General features: G+C 37.0%; 1 protein-coding gene across 1 annotated transcript; it reads right to left on the minus strand.

The window, feature by feature from the left end:
• Positions 1-8,218: 8,218 nt before the first annotated feature.
• On the minus strand, positions 8,219-9,193 carry LOC116890074 (olfactory receptor 9K2). Its single transcript, XM_032890837.1, has one exon. The coding sequence runs from the start codon at positions 9,158-9,160 to the stop codon at positions 8,219-8,221; it is 942 nt and encodes a 313-aa protein (XP_032746728.1). The 5' UTR covers positions 9,161-9,193.
• Between the last annotated feature and the right edge of the window lie 12,047 nt (positions 9,194-21,240).

The raw sequence follows: 21,240 nt of genomic DNA on the forward strand, positions 1-21,240 counted from the left end.
ATAAGGCTGCTATGAACATAGGAGCATCTTTTGGGTATATGCGCAAGAGAGGTATAACTGGGTCCTCAGGAAGTTCAATGTCCAATTTTCTGAGAAACCTCCAGACTGATTTCCAGAATGGTTGTAACAGTCTGCAATCCCACCAACAATGGAGGAATGTTTCTCTTTCTCCACATTCTCGACAGCATTTGCTGTCACCTGAGTTTTTTTTTTCTTCTTTTTTTTTTCCCGGAGCTAGGGACCGAACCCAGGGCCTTGCGCTCCCTAGGCAAGCGCTCTACCGCTGAGCTAAATCCCCAACTCCCCTGAGTTTTTGATCTTAGCCATTCTCACTGGTGTGAGGTGAAATCTCAGGGTTGTTTTGATTTGCATTTCCCTTATCACTAAAGATGTTGAACATTTCTTTAGGTGTTTCTCAACTATTCAAAATTCCGTAGCTGTGAATTCTTTGTTTAGCTCTAAACCCCAGTTTTTAATAGTTATTTGTCTCCCTGCGGTATAACTTCTTAAGTTCTTTGTATACTGTGGATATAAGCCCTCTATCAGTTGTAGGATTGGTAAAGATATTTTCCAAATCTGTTGGTTGCCATTTTGTCCTAACAACTGTGTCCTTTGCCTTACAGGACCTTTGTAGCTTTATGAGATCCCATTTGTCAATTCTTGATTTTAAAGCATAAGCTATTGGTGTTTTGCTCAGGAAATTTTCTCCAGTGCCCATGTGTTTGAGATTCTTCCCCACTGGATTATTTTTCCCCAGTGGATTCTTCTCTTCTATAAGTTTGAGTGTATCTGGTTTAATGTGGAGGTCCTTGACCCACTTGGACTTAAGCTTTGTACAGGACAAAAAAGGATCAGTCTGCATTCTTCTATATGCTGACCTCCAGTTGAACCAGCACCATTTGCTGAAAATGCTAACTTTTTTCCATTGGATGGTTTTGGTTCCTTTGTCAAAAATCAAGTGACTGTAGGTGTGTGGGTTCATTTCTGGGTCTTCAATTCTATTCCACTGGTCTATCTGTCTGTTTCTGTACCAATACCATGCAGTTTTTATCACTATTGCTCTGTAATACTGCTTAAGTTCATGGATACTGATACCCGCTGAAGTCCTTTTATTGTTGACGATAGTTTTAGCTATCCTGGGGTTTTTTGTTATTCCAGATGAACTTGCAATTTTTTCTGTCTAACTCTATGAAGAATTGGATTGGTATTTTGATGCAGATTGCATTCAATCTATAGATTGCTTTTGGTAAAATGGCCATTTTTTACTATATTAATCCTGCCAATCCATGAGCATGGGAGATCTTTCCATCTTCTGAGATCTTCAATTTCTTTCTTCAGGGACTTGAAGTTCTTATCATACAGATATTTCACTTGCTTACTTAAAGTCAACCCGAGGTATTTTATATTATTTGGGACTATTATGAAGGGTGTTGTTTACCTAATTTCTTTCTCAGCTTGTTTCTCTTTCATGTAAGGAAGGCTACTGATTTATTTGAGTTATTTATTTGCTGAAGGTGTTAATCAGTAGCATTCTGGTGGAACTTTTGGGGTCACTTAAATATACTATCATTTCATCTGCAAATAGTGATATTTTGACTTCATCCTTTCCAATCTGTATCCCTTTGGTCTCCTTTTTTTGTCTGATTGCTCTGGCTAGAACTTCAAGAACTATATTGAATAAGTAGAGAGAGAGTGGGCAGCCTTCTCTAGTCCCAGCTACTGGTTTGCTGTATATGGTTTTTACTATGTTTAGGTATGGACCTCGAATTCCTGTCCTTTCCAGGACTTTTATCATGAAGGGGTGTTGAATTTTGTCAAATGCTTTTTCAGCCTCTAATGAAATGATTATGTGCTTTTTATCTTTCAGTTTGTTTATATAGTGGATTACATTGATGGTTTTCTATACATTGAACCATCCCTGCATACCTGGGATGAAGCCTACTTGATCGTGGTGGATGGTTGTTTTGATGTGTTCTTGGTTTGGTTTGCAAGAATTTTATTGAGTATTTTCGTGTCAATATTCATAAGGGATATTGGTCTGAAGTTCTCCTTCCATGTTGGGTCTTTGTGTGGTTTAGGTATAACAGTAATTGTGGCTTCATAGAAAGAATTTGGTAGTGCTCTGTCTGTTTGAATTTTGTGGAATAGTGTGGACAGTATTGGTATGAAGTCTTCTATGAAGGTTGGTAAAATTCTGCACTGAACCCATCTGGGCCTGGGCTCTCTTGGGTTGGGAGAATTTTAATAACTGCTTCTATTTCTTCAGGAGTTATGGGGTTGTTTAAATGGTTTATCTGTTCTTGATTTAACATTGGTACCTGGTATTTGTCTAGGAAATTGTCGATTTCCTCCAGATTTTCAAGAGTTGTTGAACATAGGTTTTGGTAGTAAGATCTAATAATTTTTTTTAATTTCCTCTGATTCTGTTGTTATGTCTCCCTTTTCATTTCTGATTTTGTGAATTTGAATACATTCTCTGTGCCCTCTGGTTAGTCTGGCTAAGGGTTTATCTATCTTGTTGATTTTCTCAAAGAATCAACTTTTGGTTCTGTTGGTTCTTTGTATAGTACTTTTTGTTTCTACTTGGTTGACTTCAGCCCTAAGTTTGAATATTTCCTGCCTTTTACTCCTCCCAGGTGTATTTGCTTCTTTTTCTTCTAGAACTTTTAGGTGTGCTGTCAAGCTGCTGATATATGCTCTCTCCTGATTCTTCCTGCATGCATTCAGAGCTATTAGTTTTCCTCTTAGCACAGCTTTCATTATGTCCCATAAGTTTGGGTATTTTGTACCTTCATTTTCATTAAATTCTAAGAAGTCTTTAATTTCTTTCTTTATTTCTTCCTTGACCAGGTTATCGTTGAGTAGAGCATTGTTCAACTTCCATGTATATGTGGGTGTTCTTCCCTTATTGTTATTGAAGACCAGCTTCAGCCCATGGTGATCTGATAGGACACATGGGATTATTTCTATCTTTCTGTATCTGTTGATGCCTGTTTTGTGACCGATTATATGATCAGTTTTGGAGAAAATGCCATGAGGTGGTGAGAAGGTATATCCTTTTGTTTTAGGATAGAATGTCCTATAAACATTCCATTTGGACTATTCAAGTCTATTTGATTCATAACTTCTGTTACTCTTTCTATGTCTCTGTTTAATTTCTGTTTCTGTGATCTGTCCATTGATTAGAGTGGGGTGTTGAAATCTCCTACTATTATTGTGTGAAGTATAATGTGTGCTTTGAGCTTGAGTAAGGTTTCTTTTACGTATGTAAGTGCCCTTGTATTTGGGGCATAGATATTTAGGATTAAGAGTTCATCTTGGTGGATTTTTCCTTTGACGAATATGAAGTGTCCTTATTATCTTTTTGTATGGTTGAAATCAATTTTATTCGATATTAGAATGGCTACTCCAGCTTGCTTCTTCAGACCACTTGCTTGGAAAGTTGTTTTCCAGCCTTTTACTCCGAGGTAGTGTCTGTCTTTGTCTTTGAGGTGTGTTTCCTGTGGGCAGCAAAATTCTAGTTCCTCATTACATATCCAGTTTGTTAATCTGTGTCTTTTTATTAGGGAATTGAGTCCACTGATGTTGAGAGATATTAAAGATTTATAACTGTTGCTTCCTGTTATTTCATATTTGGAGGTAAGATTATGTTTGTGTGCTTCTCATCTCTTTGTTTTGTTGCAAAACGATTAGTTTCTTGCTTTTTCTAGGGTGTAATTTCCCTCCATTTGTTGGGCTTTACCCTTTATTATCATTTATAGGACTGGATTTGTAGAAAGATATTGTGTAAATTTGGTTTTGTCATGGAATATCTTGTTTTCTCCATCTATGTTAAGTGTTTTGCTGGATATAATAACCTGGGCTAGTATTTTTGTGCCCAGTCCTAGAGGAATTTTGCCTTTGTGAGTCCTGAGTCCACCAGGCAGGTCACTTGGAGCAGAAAAGTTGGTCTTACCTCTGGTCTTGGACCTAAGTTCACTCATCTGAGCTGCATGCACAGTCTTCCTTTTCCCCAAGTGATGCTGATAATTTGTACTTTGTTAAAAGGATATTATCTGTGAGTCTGAGGGACCTGCTTTAGTATTGACATTCAGTACTAAACTTTCTCCTCTTCCAGAATCCAGAGTCACTCCTTTGCAAAAAGGCATGCTTTGGGTTTCAAATTCAAATTGCTAGATAACATTCCCTTGGACTTCCTTTTAAAAGAATAGTATATAATAATATAATACTAGTATGATAATAGTATAAGTTTTATAAGTTAATTATTGAAGCAATAATGTCATTAGAAAGTTTTGAACATGTTCATTTTAGATACAATTCCACTCTCACTTACCCTCCTATATCCCTATCTCACTTTTCCTAGAGGTGTCCTTTATCCCACAGTAATTCCATTCCTACATCATTCAGATTTTGCTGTGTTCTTGTCCTTTCCATGGCCAACTGATAAATCTCCTTTTCCACTGGAATATGGTCTCCTTTCTATTTTACAATCTTCACTTATTCTCACCTAAATCTATGTAACTGACATTTAGACACTAGGACACATACATGAAAGAAAATCTTTCTAAGCCTGCATTACGAGAAAATTTTCCAATTCCAAAAATATGTTTTTCTTGTATTTTCTATAATCTTTCCATTATAGCTGAGGGAAATCCCATTTGTACTTGTATTAGATTTTAATTAAACAGCTATTGGAGAGAATATGGAGAAAGAGGAACACTCCTCCATTGTTGGTGGGATTGCAGACTGGTACAACCATTCTGGAAATCAGTCTGGAGGTTCCTCAGAAAATTGGACATTGAACTTCCTGAGGACCCAGCTATACCTCTCTTGGGCATATACCCAAAAGATGCCCCAACATATAACAAAGACAGATGCTCCACTATGTTCATAGCAGCCTTATTTATAATAGCCAGAAGCTGGAAAGAACCCAGATGCCCTTCAACAGAGGAATGGATACAGAAAATGTGGTACATCTACACAATGGAATATTATTCAGCTATCAAAAACAATGACTTTATGAAATTCGTAGGCAAATGGTTGGAACTGGAAAATATCATCCTGAGTGAGGTAACCCAATCACAGAAAAACACACATGGTGTGCACTCATTGATAAGTAGCTATTAGCCAAAATGCTCGAATTACCCTAGATGCACAGAACACATGAAACTCAAGAAGGATGACCAAAATGCAAATGTTTCACTCCTTCTTTAAAAGGGGAACAAGAATACCCTTGGGAGGGAATAAGGAGGCAAAGTTAAGAACAGAGGCTGAAGGAAAACCCATTCAGAGCCTGTCCCACATGTGGCCCACACATATACAGCCACCAAACTAGATAAGATGGATGAAGCAAAGAAGTGCAGGCCGACAGGAGCCGGATGTAGATCACTCCTGAGAGACACAGCCAGAATACAGCAAATACAGAGGTGAATGCCAGCAGCAAACCACTGAACTGAGAATAGGACCCCCGTTGAAGGAATCAGAGAAAGAACTGGAAGAGCTTGAAGGGGCTCGAGACCCCATATGAACAACAATGACAAGCAACCAGAGCTTCCAGGGATTAAGCCACTACCTAAAGACTATACATGGACTGACCCTGGACTCTGACCTCATAGGTAGCAATGAATAGCCTAGTAAGAGCACCAGTGGAAGGGGAAGCCCTTGGTCCTGCCAAGACTGAACCCCCAGTGAAGGGGGTTGTTGTTTGGAGGGTGATAATGGGGGGAGGATGGGGAAGGGAACACCCATATAGAAGGGGTGAGGGAGGGGTTAGGGAGATGTTGGCCTGGAAACCGGGAAGGGAAATAACAATTGAAATGTAAATAAAAAATACCCAAGTTAATAAAGATGGAGGAAAAAAATAATTAAGCAGCTATCTGTTGGTTAACATCAAGACTGATTCTATTTCCTGGGTCCTGTGAAGAACAGCAAATACAATGGGTGTGCTCATTCTCCTTTGCTGTTGCAGATTATCGCCTTCTCTATCATGTTTTTTCAGTTTTCTATTTTAAAATCTGTTTCCCCTAAATCTCAAAGTTCAATAATTATGCATTTAATTTTATCTTTATTATTTATTGTTGCTTATTACTAGTGACTCCATTACTTTTTGATATATTCCATGTTTTCCTGCAGCCATAAATCTGATTTATTTGAGATTTGTAAAGCTATGGATTTCTTGGTATCAGTAACTTAGTACCTTCCCCTGTCTCTGAATTGATAGATCTTGATGCTGTTCTCATTGCCAATGTCCTCTATAGTTATTTACTTTGTAGGTACCAATGCATTTACCTGGAACATCCTATATTAATGGACAATTTGAACTGATGATAATTAAATAAGTAAAATAATGATATGCTATACATCTATGTATATACATCCCATATTACTATTATCATAAAATTAATCAACTTATATTTATTATTATATTTATAGTAACTCTTTGAATGTGACATCTATTATTATATTTCCTTCTAAGTTATGTATCATGAACAAGCATAATTTCTCATAACTGAGCTAAACCAATCGTGGGGTATATCACATCTCTAAAAAGAAGAAACTTCTCCTTTTACTCATTTAAATGAAGCTGTTCTTGCCTGTATAATTATTCCACCTGATCTCAAAAGTATGGGGTTATAGTTTGTGTAGTCATATTTGTGAGATTGGAAAATAAACCTTCAGGATACATATTTGAAAGTATTACAATTTATTTTGTCATATGTTGTTATAGAATATAGTGCTGTAAATACAAGGTGTGACATCCTTCCTTTGACCTGAATTTGCTAATTTTTTATCATTAAAATGATATTAAGTGTAGGGTACACACACACACACAAATATACATACACACACACAAATGCACATGTATGCTATCATCAAACAGAGTAATAACCCTTTTATTGACTTACTGAAAGATTATTAGTGTTTTCTATTCTTTGTTTTTGTGTTTGCTTTGCAGTACAGAAGTTCAAGTGCAGAGCCCCATTCATGCTTGGCAGGTATTCTATCATTGAGCAATGACCTCAGTTCTGCTCACTTATTTTTAACTGTTCTCTTTACCACTGTTAACACACATTCAGATTAAAAAAAAGAGAAGACAGAGTTCTTTTTGAGACCTGTCTTATTAATAAGTTAATACAACTTATATATTCCATGTAGCTTTTAAAATATGCCACATTCAAAACATGCATGTTTTAAACCCAGATAAACACTGTGAACTTATGAAAGAATTGTCCTGACAGACTTGGACATTTAAATTCTTCTGATGCATCCCCTAAGAGCACTTTCACTAGTACCAACCTTAGGTCCTCAGGTGTTTTCTTAGAATACTGCTGACAAAGCCATATGATTTCATCATTTGTCTAAGGATTTAGCTCATTAATTTGTAAACTTTCTAAAAAGTAGAGTGACCTACCCCTATGATGTCAAAATATTAACAAGAATATTAACCAAAATTTATCAAATAAACAAATATGACTATGTGGACAAAAAAAAGTGTTCTATTTTAATGGCTCAATTATTTTTAAAACTCCATTAATTATTTCCCAGAAATAATGAAAAACAAGATAAAATTATAAACCAAATGTTAGAAAGAAGGATCAATCAAAATATTTTCCATACTCTATCTTCTAATTTAGTTTACTAAAATAGAACCAAGCAATTAGCACCATCTCAGAGCACTACACAATGTCGGCAATGCTTAGGGACAATTCTTCAAATAAATGTATATAGAAAGATAATATTTCAAACTTTGTTTCTTCTTATTTTCAGTTCTTCCCTGAGGATAAACTATTTGATAAAACTGGAATATAGTAACAAAATAAAAATGCTAATAAAGCTATAAAATAGAAAAGAGCATTTATTTAAAAATAACCATTATCTTTATAAATTTTATACAGGGTGAAAAGACAGTGAAACAGATAAACACTAGATAAATTATTGTAAAGTCATTAGAATGAAACATTAAAATTTTACTTAATTGTATAAGATAAATACCGATTCTCTGAATAAATTGTCACTGAAGATGTGAGAAGGAAGTATAGTCAAGAGTGATTCTCTAATATCCAGGATGTCCTCATCTTCAAATTTCAGAGAAGAAAAGGTCTAAAATTTACTAAGGATTTAGTCCATGAATTCTACTAATAGCATAGGAAAAGAAAATATTGATTATAAAATATATGAAATCAGCATTCAAAGCATTACTGGTAGAGAGGAAGAATAATTAAAGAATGAATTTTTTCTTCTCTAGAAGTTTGCTTAGAGCTTCTTTAACATCTTTGTTTCTCAGAGAGTAAATCAGAGGGTTCAACATAGGTGTGACTAGGGAATAGCACAAAGAAGCCATCTTACTCAGTTCAGGAAATCGGTCAGGTGTGAGATACATAAAGAAAACAGCACCATACAGCACACTCACGACACCCAGGTGAGAGCTACAAGTGGAGAAGGCTTTCTTCCTTCCCTCCGTGGAGCGTATCTTTAGAACAGTGGACACGATATACATGTAGGATACAATGATGACTATGACAGTAGGTAGGATAATAATGCTGGATAAGGAAAAAGATACTATTTTATGGACCAAGAGGTTATTACAAGATAATCTCTGAATTGGTCGAGTATCACAGTAAAAGTGGTCAACAGCCCGAGAAGCACAAAAAGATAAAGTAAATGTCATGCTGGTCTGGAGAACAGAGCTGATGCAGCCACAAAAATAAGAGCCTGCCACCAACTGAGTGCAGAGACGTGTGGACATGTGAACAGAATATAGGAGTGGGTTGCAGATGGCAATGAAACGGTCATAGGCCATGGCGGCCAGGAGAAATCCTTCAGTCACAATGAAGAGTGCAAAGAGAAAAAGCTGAGCCACACAGCCTGCAAATGAGATGGACTTGCTCTCAGTCCAAAAGTTGCTCATAGCCTTCGGTGCAATAACAGATGAATAGAAGAGGTCAATGAAGGAGAGGTTGCCTAGGAAGAAATACATTGGTGTGTTCAGCCTGGGGTCAGTCATAATGATGGCCATCATCCCAAGGTTTCCTAGAAGGATCATGGCATACACAAGCAGAAAGAGCAGGAAGAGGAGGATATGGAGCTCGCGACTGACCCTGAAGCCTACAAGGATGAAGTCAGTCATATCTGAGTGATTGTTGATTTCCCTGTCGCCCATGGAAAAGATCTGATGAGAGGCACAAGGCAAAATAAACAAACTCTTATATTATAATTTGCTACTACAGGACAGGAATTTACAAGTGTGTAACAGTTAATATTTAAGCTTCAAAATGCTGCAACATAACCTGAACTCAACCAGCTAATGTGGACTCTACATCTTATTTTCAATTTTTAATTTCTAAAATTTATATAGCTCAGCAATTTCCTCAAATATACAATACAGTGTCTTCCTCCTAAAATGACTATCAGACTTACTATAACAATGATCTATACATTCCTTTGCTACTGCATACATTAATTTCAATATTGTGAAACAGTGCCAGGAAGTGGGCAGAGATAATTTGAGAAATTCTATAGAGGTAGCAATTTACATAGTCCAGGTTAGAGATACAGTCAGTCACCTTAGTATTCATTTCTGAATACTGATTCTTCCATGCATTCATTTATAAGAAGTTGAGACTTAACCTAGAGAGTGAATAATTGTAAACCTGTGTTCTTGAAGTCTTTATGGATGCATAACTTCATACATATTTTGGCAAGGGGAAAAACTACTAGGAGGGAGAAAAAGGGAGACGGTACTAATAAGAAGGTCTGAACATCCCCCGTTGAAGGAATCAGAGAAAGATCTGGAAGAGCTTGAAAGGGCTCAAGACCCCATATGAACAACAATGCTAAGCAACCAGAGCTTCCAGGGATTAAGCCACTACCTAAAGACTATACATGGACTGACCCTGGACTCTGACCTCATAGGTAGCATTGAATATCCTAGTAAGATCACCAGTGTAAGGGGAAGCCCTGGGTCCTGCTAAGACTGAACTCCCAGTGAACGTGATTGTTGGGGGGAGGGCGGCAATGGGGGAAATATGGGGAGGGGAACACCCAAAGAAGGGAAGGAGGGGTTAAAGGGGATGCCAGTTGGAAACCGAAAAGGAATAACACTTTCGAAATGTAAATAAGAAATACTCAAGTTAATAAAAAAAAAAAAAGTCTGAACATGGTCAACGAAATAAATATTAAAGTGTCTGTTAAACCAAACACTGTGCATAATGAACATATGCCAATAAAAGTGACTGATTAATTTTCAACACCTAATATGTTTAATTTCCTTTTGTGTCTAAAAGTTTTGAATTTTTATTGACTTTATATAAACTAAAAAGGTGTGCATTGTGAATTGCAAAAAAAGTTTAAAATTCATTGTAGGATTTTTCTCTTTCTCAAATGGAACATATAATCTCAAAAAGAAAAAACTCTTAATTCTCGCAGTTCAACAGTCTTTAAGAAAAATGAACAGAAGTGTTAAGTGTTACTTGGTAATAGTCACTGAACAAAATGTCTATGTGTGAGAATATGATTACTTTCCATTTACCCTGACATGACTTTATATCTGTCATTGATTCTCTGTAAGACATGGCAGACTTTGAAGTCCCTGTATTAACTATACATCCTACTTTTAAGTTTCCTTTTGAATTTCATATGGACAAATAACTTACTTCTAATATTTATGTGACAATTTTTATTTCAATACTTTCTTTATGCATTCCTGATAGTTAATTTAGTATATACAATAATAATACCACACGAATACTGCTATATTTCCATATGTTCTGAAAAGGTATAGGAAAACTAATCTTCTTGACATTTACTGACTATGGTCAGAGTTATAAATTAAAGCAATCTGTCTCTAGCATTTATGCTCCTGATAAATCATGTTGTATTACCATCAACAAAAACTTCCTGTTTCTTTAATTGACTTTAGCATTATTTCTTACATTTAATAAAATTTCCTTAATTCTTCAACCTGGGAAAAAGCATATTTCCCAAGAATATTCATATTGAATATGGAATATTTTTACATAATAATAGCTCTTCCAAGATCACAAATAATTGTGGTCAGCATATCATTTGTTTATTGCAAATACCAATTAATCAACATACACTTTTAGTAGAATTTAAAATAGACTAATAGAACATACAGACTCAAGGTCCAACCTGAAGTCTTTAGAGTTATACAGTTATGCAACACATCATGTACTTTAAGTTAAGATAGACTTCTCCTACTCTCTAATTCAAACTGTGGACAGAGTTTCTTATGCTAAATTGCTTTATCATATATAAAGAGAATAATAATAAGATAAACCAAAGTTTTCTTGTGGAAATTGTCATACATGCATAAGTCATTTGACTCCATGTCAGTCTTCTACTAATGTTATTCATTCTAGCATACTTCTCTATAATTGGCCAATTAACTCATACCCAAACAATCAATTTTCATTTTGTTGGAAATTCGTAATATGCATATGGCCTTTTGGGATGTCAGTCTAAGCTGTGGCAAGGAACCAGATAAATTTTTAAAGACTAGGGAATGAAGACATGGAAAGAAATGTTATTATATTATTTCAGAAAAATCAATGACTAAGATAAAAGTAATGACCATTATTCAGCAACACAGCTTTGAATAATAAAAATAAAAGTTAACTAAGTCTCTCAAAAGTTACATGTCCAGATATTATAGGGACAGAAGTTTCTAAATTAGGACAGAAGGAGTATGATGGAGTGTGAGATACTGAAGCAATGAAGAAAGCTGAGGAGTCATGTAACATTTGAAAACAGCAGATTATCTTTACTTCAATATTGCCTAGACCCCAAACCCAAGAATAAATAATATTTATTCTTATCTCATTTCCTCATCGTACTTTAATACTAGTAACAAATATCCATTATCCATTCCATAGCAATAGCTTCTTTAAAATGAAATTCATCTCTCTGTTCTCTATGTATTTGTAGCATTGTTTCTGAATCTGGTCAATAGCCTTTAGCGATTGCAGTGTATATTTACTAGATTGTTAACAATTGAGTGGTGATGGATGTGCAAAATCATAGCAATGTTTTATAAGTGTGATAGAGCTTAACACATAAATATCAGCAAATATACAAGTAGAGCCATTCATATCTTGAGAAAGAAACTAGCAACCATGAAGTTAGTTGATGACTTAGTAGTTAGTTGTTAAATCTCAAATGTGTTTAAAGTAACCTTTACCTTCTATGGTGTGATGGTCTGTCAGATTCTTTCTTAAATGAAGCAGTAAAATTCCAAGGTTCCCTCCTTTTGGTGTATTATTTGAGTTCTATGGAGGGTAAACATAAATTTAATTATTTATTTTATCACAGTTGTATTTTTAAACTATTTTAGGATTAAATAAACCTAATCTTTCGAACAGTCATTCATGGTCTGAGCTTCAGAGTCTCCCATAGAAAAGCATAACCTATACTCATCATTACTCTCCATTTGAAAGCAGCCTGCTTTGTTGAACAATTATAGTCTTATTAGGAGAGTCAAGATTAACTTTCTGAATATTGAACTGCCAAAGCTTAAGTGATCTTAGGAACTACAATTTGTAGACATGAAAAGTCAAGCAGAATATTATCTGGATATATTCTTAGATTTTTAGACCCTTTAAGGAACGAAATATGTTACACTGCATATATATGTCCAGGTCCTGAGCCATCTGGAAACTCTAATCTACTGAAGCACCAGAAAAAGCTATTCACAAGGGCTTTAGACTCAGTATAATATTATAACTTTTACAAATAAGCATAGCATTGAGATTTCCCTCACCCTTCTGGGAGAGAGCCCTCTGGGGATACAAGGAAATACAACTTAATTATTAAGATATCTGTGTTCCAAAATCAAGTAGATGAGGACAATGGAGAATCTAGATATTTTTTAAAATCATAATAGAAATTAAGTATATGTTGGAAGACATTTCTTTCCTTATGTGAATCTCTAAGATAAGGTGAAATGATCTTTTCTTTAATTTCTGGAAAAAAAAGCATTTGCAGTTTTGACTTTTAAAAATTTTTGTTAAACATGGCAATGTAGATAAAGGGATTATTGTTCTTTGTAATATAGCAATGGTCTGATTGCCCTCATTATTTTTACCTATATTTGTCATTTATGACCAAGAATATGCAACACTATAATAAGGTGATGAATGACAAGCTCAAAAATACATCTAATTTATCAAGTTATGACTAATCTGTGGCTGGCTGGACTTAAGTCAGGTTCATTTTTACTTTTTAATGTATTTTATTAATTCTTTGATAGTTTCATATCTGTATGTAATGTATATGGCAGATTATCCTACTGCTCCTTCATACAAGCCTCTCCAGATTATCCCTTAAAATGCTCAATTTAATCTTTTTTATCATGTGAGCAATTCCAAGTTTTATTTTCTACATGTTCATAGTTTTGAGGCTATCTATTGAAATAATCTGTACCTTCTGGAGTTCATGTTAATAAAGAAAAGTGGCCCTCTCTCAACACCAAGTCCTCAACAGATGAGAGATCATAATCTCCTACCCTTCTATATTAGCCAATTTTATCTCAAGGAACAGAACTGATTAAAGGTTCAGCTGTTGTTTTGCTGGGGCCGCTTAGCATCATTTATTCTATAAATAAACCACATAAGGTATCCTTTTATTCAAATCTCTTAAACAATATATTATGAGGATGTTTTTCACATTCTTCAACTCCTCCCCAGCACCCTACCCACATACCATTTATGTTCTCTCTCAAAAAAGAAAGGACCTAAAGCACAAAAATAAAAATCAAAACAAACAAAAAAGTTTGAAAGAAAACAGAAAAATGAAACCAAAATCAATACACACACACACACACACACACACACACACACACACATATATATATACACACATATGTATACATATATAACCACTGGGTTTCTTTTGTGTTGTCCAACTATTCCTGTGGTAGGGCTTATCCAGAAATGTGGTTGAGAAACCCAGTGACACTCCAACATAGAAAACTGATTTTCCCTAAGCCAGTGGGCATCAATAGCAAATGGCTTCTCAGTTAGGGGTGGGAATTTGTGTCTGCAACCTGTTTTCAGTGCTAGAATTTTGTTTGACTTGAACTTGTGACAGTCTTGTTTGTGTTACTAATAGCCAAGATCAATAAAATAAATGACAGCAGTTGCTTGTTAGGATGTGGGCGTGTGAAACACTTAGTCATTGCTAGTGAGAGAGCAAAGTGGTACAGCCACTTTAGAAATTAGTGTGACACATCCAAATATGAATATAAAAGGAAGCAATAATCACTATTCCTTAATATCTCTCAACATCAATGGTCTCAATTCCCAATAAAAAGACATATATTAACAAACTGGATACGCATCGAGGACCCTGCATTCTGCTGCCTACAGGAAACACACCTCAGAGACAAAGACAGACACTACCTCAGAGTGAAAGGCTGGAAATCAACTTTCCAAGCAAATGGTCGGAAGAAGCAAGCTGGAGTAGCCATTCTAATATCAAATAAAGTCAATTTTCAACTAAAAGTCATCAAAAAAGATAAGGAAGGACACTTTATATTTATCAAAGGAAAAATCCACCAAGATGAACTCTCAATCCTAAATATCTATGCCCCAAATACAAGGGCACCTACATACGTAAAAGAAACCTTACTAAAGCTCAAAACACACATTGCACCTCACACAATAATAGTAGGAGACTTCAACACCCCACTCTCATCAATGGACAGGTCATGGAAACAGAAATTAAACAGAGACGTAGACAGACTAAGAGAAGTCATGAACAAAATGAACTTCACAGATATTTATAGAACATTCTATCCTAAAGCAAAAGGATATACATTCTTCTCACAACCTCATGGTACTTTCTCAAAAGTTGACCATATAATTGGTCAAAAAAACAGGCCTCAACAGATACAGAAAGATAGAAACAATCCCATGTGTCCTATCAGACCACCACAGGCTGAAGCTGGTCTTCAATAACAATAAGGGAAGAACGCCCGCATATACATGGAAGTTGAACAATGCTCTACTCAACGATAACCTGGTCAAGGAAGAAATAAAGAAAGAAATTAAAGACTTCTTAGAATTTAATGAAAATGAAGGTACAACATACACAAACTTATGGGACACAATGAAAGCTGTGCTAAGAGGAAAACTCATATCTCTGAGTGCGTGCAAAAATAAACAGGAGAAAGCATACATCAGTAGCTTGACAACACACCAAGAAGCTTTAGAACAAAAAGAAGCAAATGCACCCAGGAGGAGTCGAAGGCAGGAAATAATCAAACTCAGAGCTGAAATCAACCAAGTAGAAACAAAAAGAACCATAGAAAGAATCAACAGAACAAAAGTTGGTTCTTTGAGAAAATCAACAAGATAATTACACCCTTAGCCAGACTAATGAGAGGATACAGAGAGTGTGTCCAAATTAACAAAATCAGAAATGAAAAGGGAGACATAACTACAGATTCAGAGGAAATTCAGAAAATCATCAGATCCTACTACAAAAGCCTATATTCAACAAAACTTGAAAATCTGCAGGAAATGGACAATTTCCTAGACAGATACCAGGTACCGAAGTTAAATCAGGAACAGATAAACCAGTTAAACAACCCCATAACTCCTAAGGAAATAGAAGCAGTCATTAAAGGTCTCCCAACCAAAAAGAGCCCAGGTCCAGACGGGTTTAGTGCAGAATTCTATCAGACCTTCATAGAAGACCTCATACCAATATTATTCAAACTATTCCACAAAATTGAAACAGATGGAGCACTACTGAACTCCTTCTATGAAGCCGTAATTACTCTTATACCTAAACCACACAAAGACCCAACAAAGAAAGAGAACTTCAGACCAATTTCCCTTATGAACACTGACGCAAAAATACTCAACAAAATTCTGGCAAACCGAATCCAAGAGCACATCAAAACAATCATCCACCATGATCAAGTAGGCTTCATCCCAGGCATGCAGGGATGGTTTAATATACGGAAAACCATCAACGTGATCCATTATATAAACAAACTGAAAGAACAAAACCACATGATCATTTCATTAGATGCTGAGAAAGCATTTGACAAAATTCAACACCCCTTCATGATAAAAGTCCTGGAAAGAATAGGAATCCAAGGCCCATACCTAAACATAGTAAAAGCAATATACAGCAAACCAGTTGCTAACATTAAACTAAATGGTGAAAAACTTGAAGAAATTCCACTAAAATCAGGGACTAGACAAGGCTGCCCACTCTCTCCCTACTTATTCAATATAGTTCTTGAAGTTCTAGCCAGAGCAATCAGACAACAAAAGGAGGTCAAGGGATACAGATCGGAAAAGAAGAAGTCAAAATATCACTATTTGCAGATGATATGATAGTATATTTAAGTGATCCCAAAAGTTCCACCAGAGAACTACTAAAGCTGATAAACAACTTCAGCAAAGTGGCTGGGTATAAAATTAACTCAAATAAATCAGTAGCCTTCCTCTACACCAAAGAGAAACAAGCCGAGAAAGAAATTAGGGAAACGACACCCTTCATAATAGACCCAAATAATATAAAGTACCTCGGTGTGACTTTAACCAAGCAAGTAAAAGATTTGTACAACAAGAACTTCAAGACTCTGAAGAAAGAAATTGAAGAAGACCTCAGAAGATGGAAAGATCTCCCATGCTCATGGATTGGCAGGATTAATATAGTAAAAATGGCCATTTTACCAAAAGCGATCTACAGATTCAATGCAATCCCCATCAAAATACCAATCCAATTCTTCAAAGAGTTAGACAGAACAATTTGCAAATTCATCTGGAATAACAAAAAACCCAGGATAGCTAAAACTATCCTCAACAATAAAAAGGACTTCAGGGGAATCGCTATCCCTGAACTCAAGCAGTATTACAGAGCAATAGTGATAAAAACTGCATGGTATTGGTACAGAGACAGACAGATAGACCAATGGAATAGAATTGAAGACCCAGAAATGAACCCGCACACCTATGGGCACTTGATTTTTGACTAAGGAGCCCAAACCATCCAATGGAAAAAAGATAGCATTTTCAGCAAATGGTGCTGGTTCAACTGGAGGTCAACATGTAGAAGAATGCAGATCGATCCATGCTTATCACCCTGTACAAACCTTAAGTCCAAGTGGATCAAGGACCTCCACATCAAACCAGACACACTCAAACTAATAGAAGAAAAACTAGGGAAGCATCTGGAACACATGGGCACTGGAAAAAATTTCCTGAACAAAACACCAATGGCTTATGCTCTAAGATCAAGAATCGACAAATGGGATCTCATAAAACTACAAAGCTTCTGTAAGGCAAAGAACACTGTGGTCAGGACAAATGGCAACCAACAGATTGGGAAAAGATCTTTACCAATCCTACAACAGATAGAGGCCTTATATCCAAAATATACAAAGAACTCAAAAAGTTAGACCAGGGAGACAAATAACCCTATTAAAAATGGGGTTCAGAGCTAAACAAAGAATTCACAGCTGAGGAATGCCGAATGGCTGAGAAACACCTAAAGAAATGTTCAACATCTTTAGTCAGGGAAATGCAAATCAAAACAACCCTGAGATTTCACCTCACACCAGTGAGAATGGCTAAGATCAAAAACTCAGGTGACAGCAAATGCTGGCGAGGATGCGGAGAAAGAGGAACACTCCTCCATTGTTGGTGGGGTTGCAGACTGGTACAACCATTCTGGAAATCAGTCTGGAGGTTTTCAGAAAATTGGACATTGAACTGCCTGAGGATCCAGCTATACCTCTCTTGGGCATATACCCAAAAGATGCCCCAACATAAAAAAAGACACGTGCTCCACTATGTTCATCGCAGCCTTATTTATAATAGCCAGAAGCTGGAAAGAACCCAGATGCCCTTCAACAGAGGAATGGATACAGAAAATGTGGTACATCTACACAATGGAATATTACTCAGCTATCAAAAACAACAGTTTATGAAATTGGGAGGCAAATGGTTGAACTGAAAATATCATCCTGAGTGAGCTAACCCAATCACAGAAAGACATACATGGTATGCACTCACTGATAAGTGGCTATTAGCCCAAATGCTTGAATTACCCTAGATGCCTAGAACAAATGAAACTCAAGACGGATGATCAAAAATGTGAAGGCTTCACTCCTTCTTTAAAAGGGGAACAAGAATACCCTTTGGCAGGGAAGAGAGAGGCAAAGATTAAAACAGAGACTGAAGGAACACCATTCAGAGCCTGCCCCACATGTGGCCCATACATATAGAGCCACCCAATTAGACAAGATGGATGAAGCAAAGAAGTGCAGACCGACAGGAGCCGGATGTAGATCGATCCTGAGAGACACAGCCAGAATACAGCAAATACAGAGGCGAATGCCAGCAGCAAACCACTGAACTGAGAACGGGACCCCTGCTGAAGGAATCAGAGAATGAACTGGAAGAGCTTCAAGGGGCTTGAGACCCCATATGTACAACAATGCCAAGCAACCAGAGCTTCCAGGGACTAAGCCACTACCTAAAGTCTATACATGGACTGACCCTGGACTCTGATCTCATAGGTAGCAATGAATATCCTAGTAAGAGCACCAGTGGAAGGGGAAGCCCTGGGTCCTGCTTAGAATGAACCCCCAGTGAACTAGACTGTCGGGGAGGGCGGCAATGGGGGGGGTGGGGGGGAACACCCATAAGGAAGGGGGGAGGAAGGGGATGTTTGCCTGGAAACCGGGAAAGGGAATAACACTGAAATGTACATAAGAAATACTCAAGTTAATAAAAAAATTAAAAAAAAGAAAGGTAAATAAGAAATACTCAAGTTAACTAAGATAAAAAAATTATTTTCCTGCTCCTTAATTTTGAAATTTTATTTCTATATTAAGGAAGAAAATGTAATGTGATGATAAAATAAAGATTTATTTCCATAATAAAAAAGAAATCAGATGTAATATTAATAGGTCTGGTTTTATATGTTATTTGGCCATTTTCCTTGCAGCTTTTAAATTTTATTCTTGGTCTGTACACTTAGTGGTTTGATTATTATGTAGTAGGAGTATTTTTCTTTTCTGGTCCAATCTGTTTGGTGTTCTGTAAGCTTCTTGCAATTTATGTGTATCTTTTCTTTTTTTTTTCACATCTTTATTATCTTGAGTATTTCTTAGTTACATTTCAATTTGTTATTGCCTTCCTGGTTTCAGCCAACATCCAGCTAACCCCTACCCTCCTCTACTATATTGGTGTTCCCCCACCGTGCCCCCCCTTATCGCTATCCCTCCAACAATGATTCACTGGGGGTTCAGTCTTGGCAAGACCAAGGTCTTCCCTTCCACTGGTGCTCTTACTAGGCTATTCATTGCTGCTTATGAGGTTGCAGCCCAGGGTCAGTCCATGTATAGTCTTTGGGTAGTGGCTTAGTCCTGAAACTCTGGGTTGGCATTGTTGCTCATATGGGCTCAAGCCCCGTCAAGCTCTTTTCAGTCCTTTTCTAAGATTCCTACACAGGGTCCTGTTCTCAGTTCAGTGGTTTGTGCTGGCATTCGCCTATGTAATTGCTGTATTCTGGCTGTGTCTCTCAGGAGAGATCTACATCCGGTTCCTGTCGGCCTGCACTTCTTTGCTTCATCCATCTTGTCTAATTGGGTGGCTGTATATGTATGGGCCACATGTGGGGCAGGCTCTGAATGGGTGTTCCTTCTGTGTCTGTTTTAATCTTTGCCTCTCTATTCCCTGCCAAGGGTATTTTGTGTTTCCCTTTTTAAAGAAGGAGTGAAGCATTCCCATTTTGATCATCCGCCTTGAGTTTCATATGTTCTGTGCATCTAGGTGATTCAAACATTTGCGCTTAATAGTCACTTATCAATGAGTGCATACCATGTGTGTTTTTCTGTGAGTAGGTTACCTTACTCAGAATGATATTTTCAGTTCCCTCCATTTGCCTATGAATTTCATAAAGTCATTGTTTTTGATAGCTGAGTAATATTCCATTGTGTAGATGTACCACATTTTCTGTGTCCATTCCTCTGTTGAAGAGCATCTGCCCTTCCAGCTTCTGGTTGTTATAAATAAGGCTGCTATGAACATAGTGGAACATGTCTTTGTTATACTTTGGGGCATCTTTGCATATATGCCCAAAGAGAGGTATAGGTGGGTCCTCAGGTAGTTCAATATCCAGTTTTCTGAGGAACCTCCAGACTGATTTCCAGAATGGTGGTAACAGTCTGCAATCCCACCAATGGAGGAGTGTGTTCTTTCTCCACATCCTGCCAGCATTTGCCAGGGATGTGGGCAGGGTGGGCAGTATTGGTGGTCTCACGCTCTGCAGTCTCAGGAGTGCCCACCTATCTGGGGTGAGCTCTCTCTCCCTAGGGGTTTGGGAGCAGGAGGTCTGGGCTGGAACCAGTGAGGTTGGGGGCTCAAGCTAAAACCCAAGTGTCCGGTCCCAGAGGAATTTTGCCTGTGTGTCCTGAGTCCACCAGGCAGGTCGGTTGGAGCAGAAAAGTTGGTCTTACCTGAGTCCTGCAGCTCAAGTTGCTGGTGGGGGCTGCTTTTTGAGCTCTCCATGAGGGCAGCAACCAGGAGGGGCCTGCGCTTGCCTTTTCCCAGAGTCCCCTATGCACCGTGATCCCAGATGGTGTTAGGTGTTTTCTTCTGAGTCAGAAATGGGCATAGTGCAGAGAACTGTTGACCAAGTCCCTTCAGGTCCAGGCGGGGTGTCTGGGGTTGTTTGTCTTATTGGTCTTTTGATTTGGAATTTCATAGGTTTGTTTTGTGTGTGTCGCCTGTGTGTGTGTGTGTGTGTGTGTGTGTGTTCAATTCTTGTGTTATTTCTTTTTTTTTAAGTTTTTTAAGTTATTTTCATGTTTCTTGTTCGTTTTCTAAAGAGAGACAAAAGACTTGTCATTGTGTAGATTAGGAGGTGGGGGAAGATCTTAGAGGGGAAACTCAGATTCAGAATATATTCAAAGAATAAAATTTTTTTCAATAAAAAAAAAGAGGTGACTTAGGAAATGTTAAATAGCTAATATCAAATGCTACAGAATTTCAGAAGAAAACACCTTTCTGTCTTTCTTCCTTTTTACTTTGATAAAGAGTACTTGGAATTCATGGAACCGAAATAAGAATATTGAACAAAACTCATGAATACTTTAACATTAAACTTAGTGTTTACAGAGCTCATAGGCAGCACCCCACGAGCAAACTTGAGCCTCGGGACCACAGGTAAGACCAACTTTTCTGCTGCAAGAGACCT

This window comes from Rattus rattus, chromosome 1, assembly GCF_011064425.1.
Source record: "Rattus rattus isolate New Zealand chromosome 1, Rrattus_CSIRO_v1, whole genome shotgun sequence".
Lineage (NCBI taxonomy): Eukaryota > Metazoa > Chordata > Mammalia > Rodentia > Muridae > Rattus > Rattus rattus.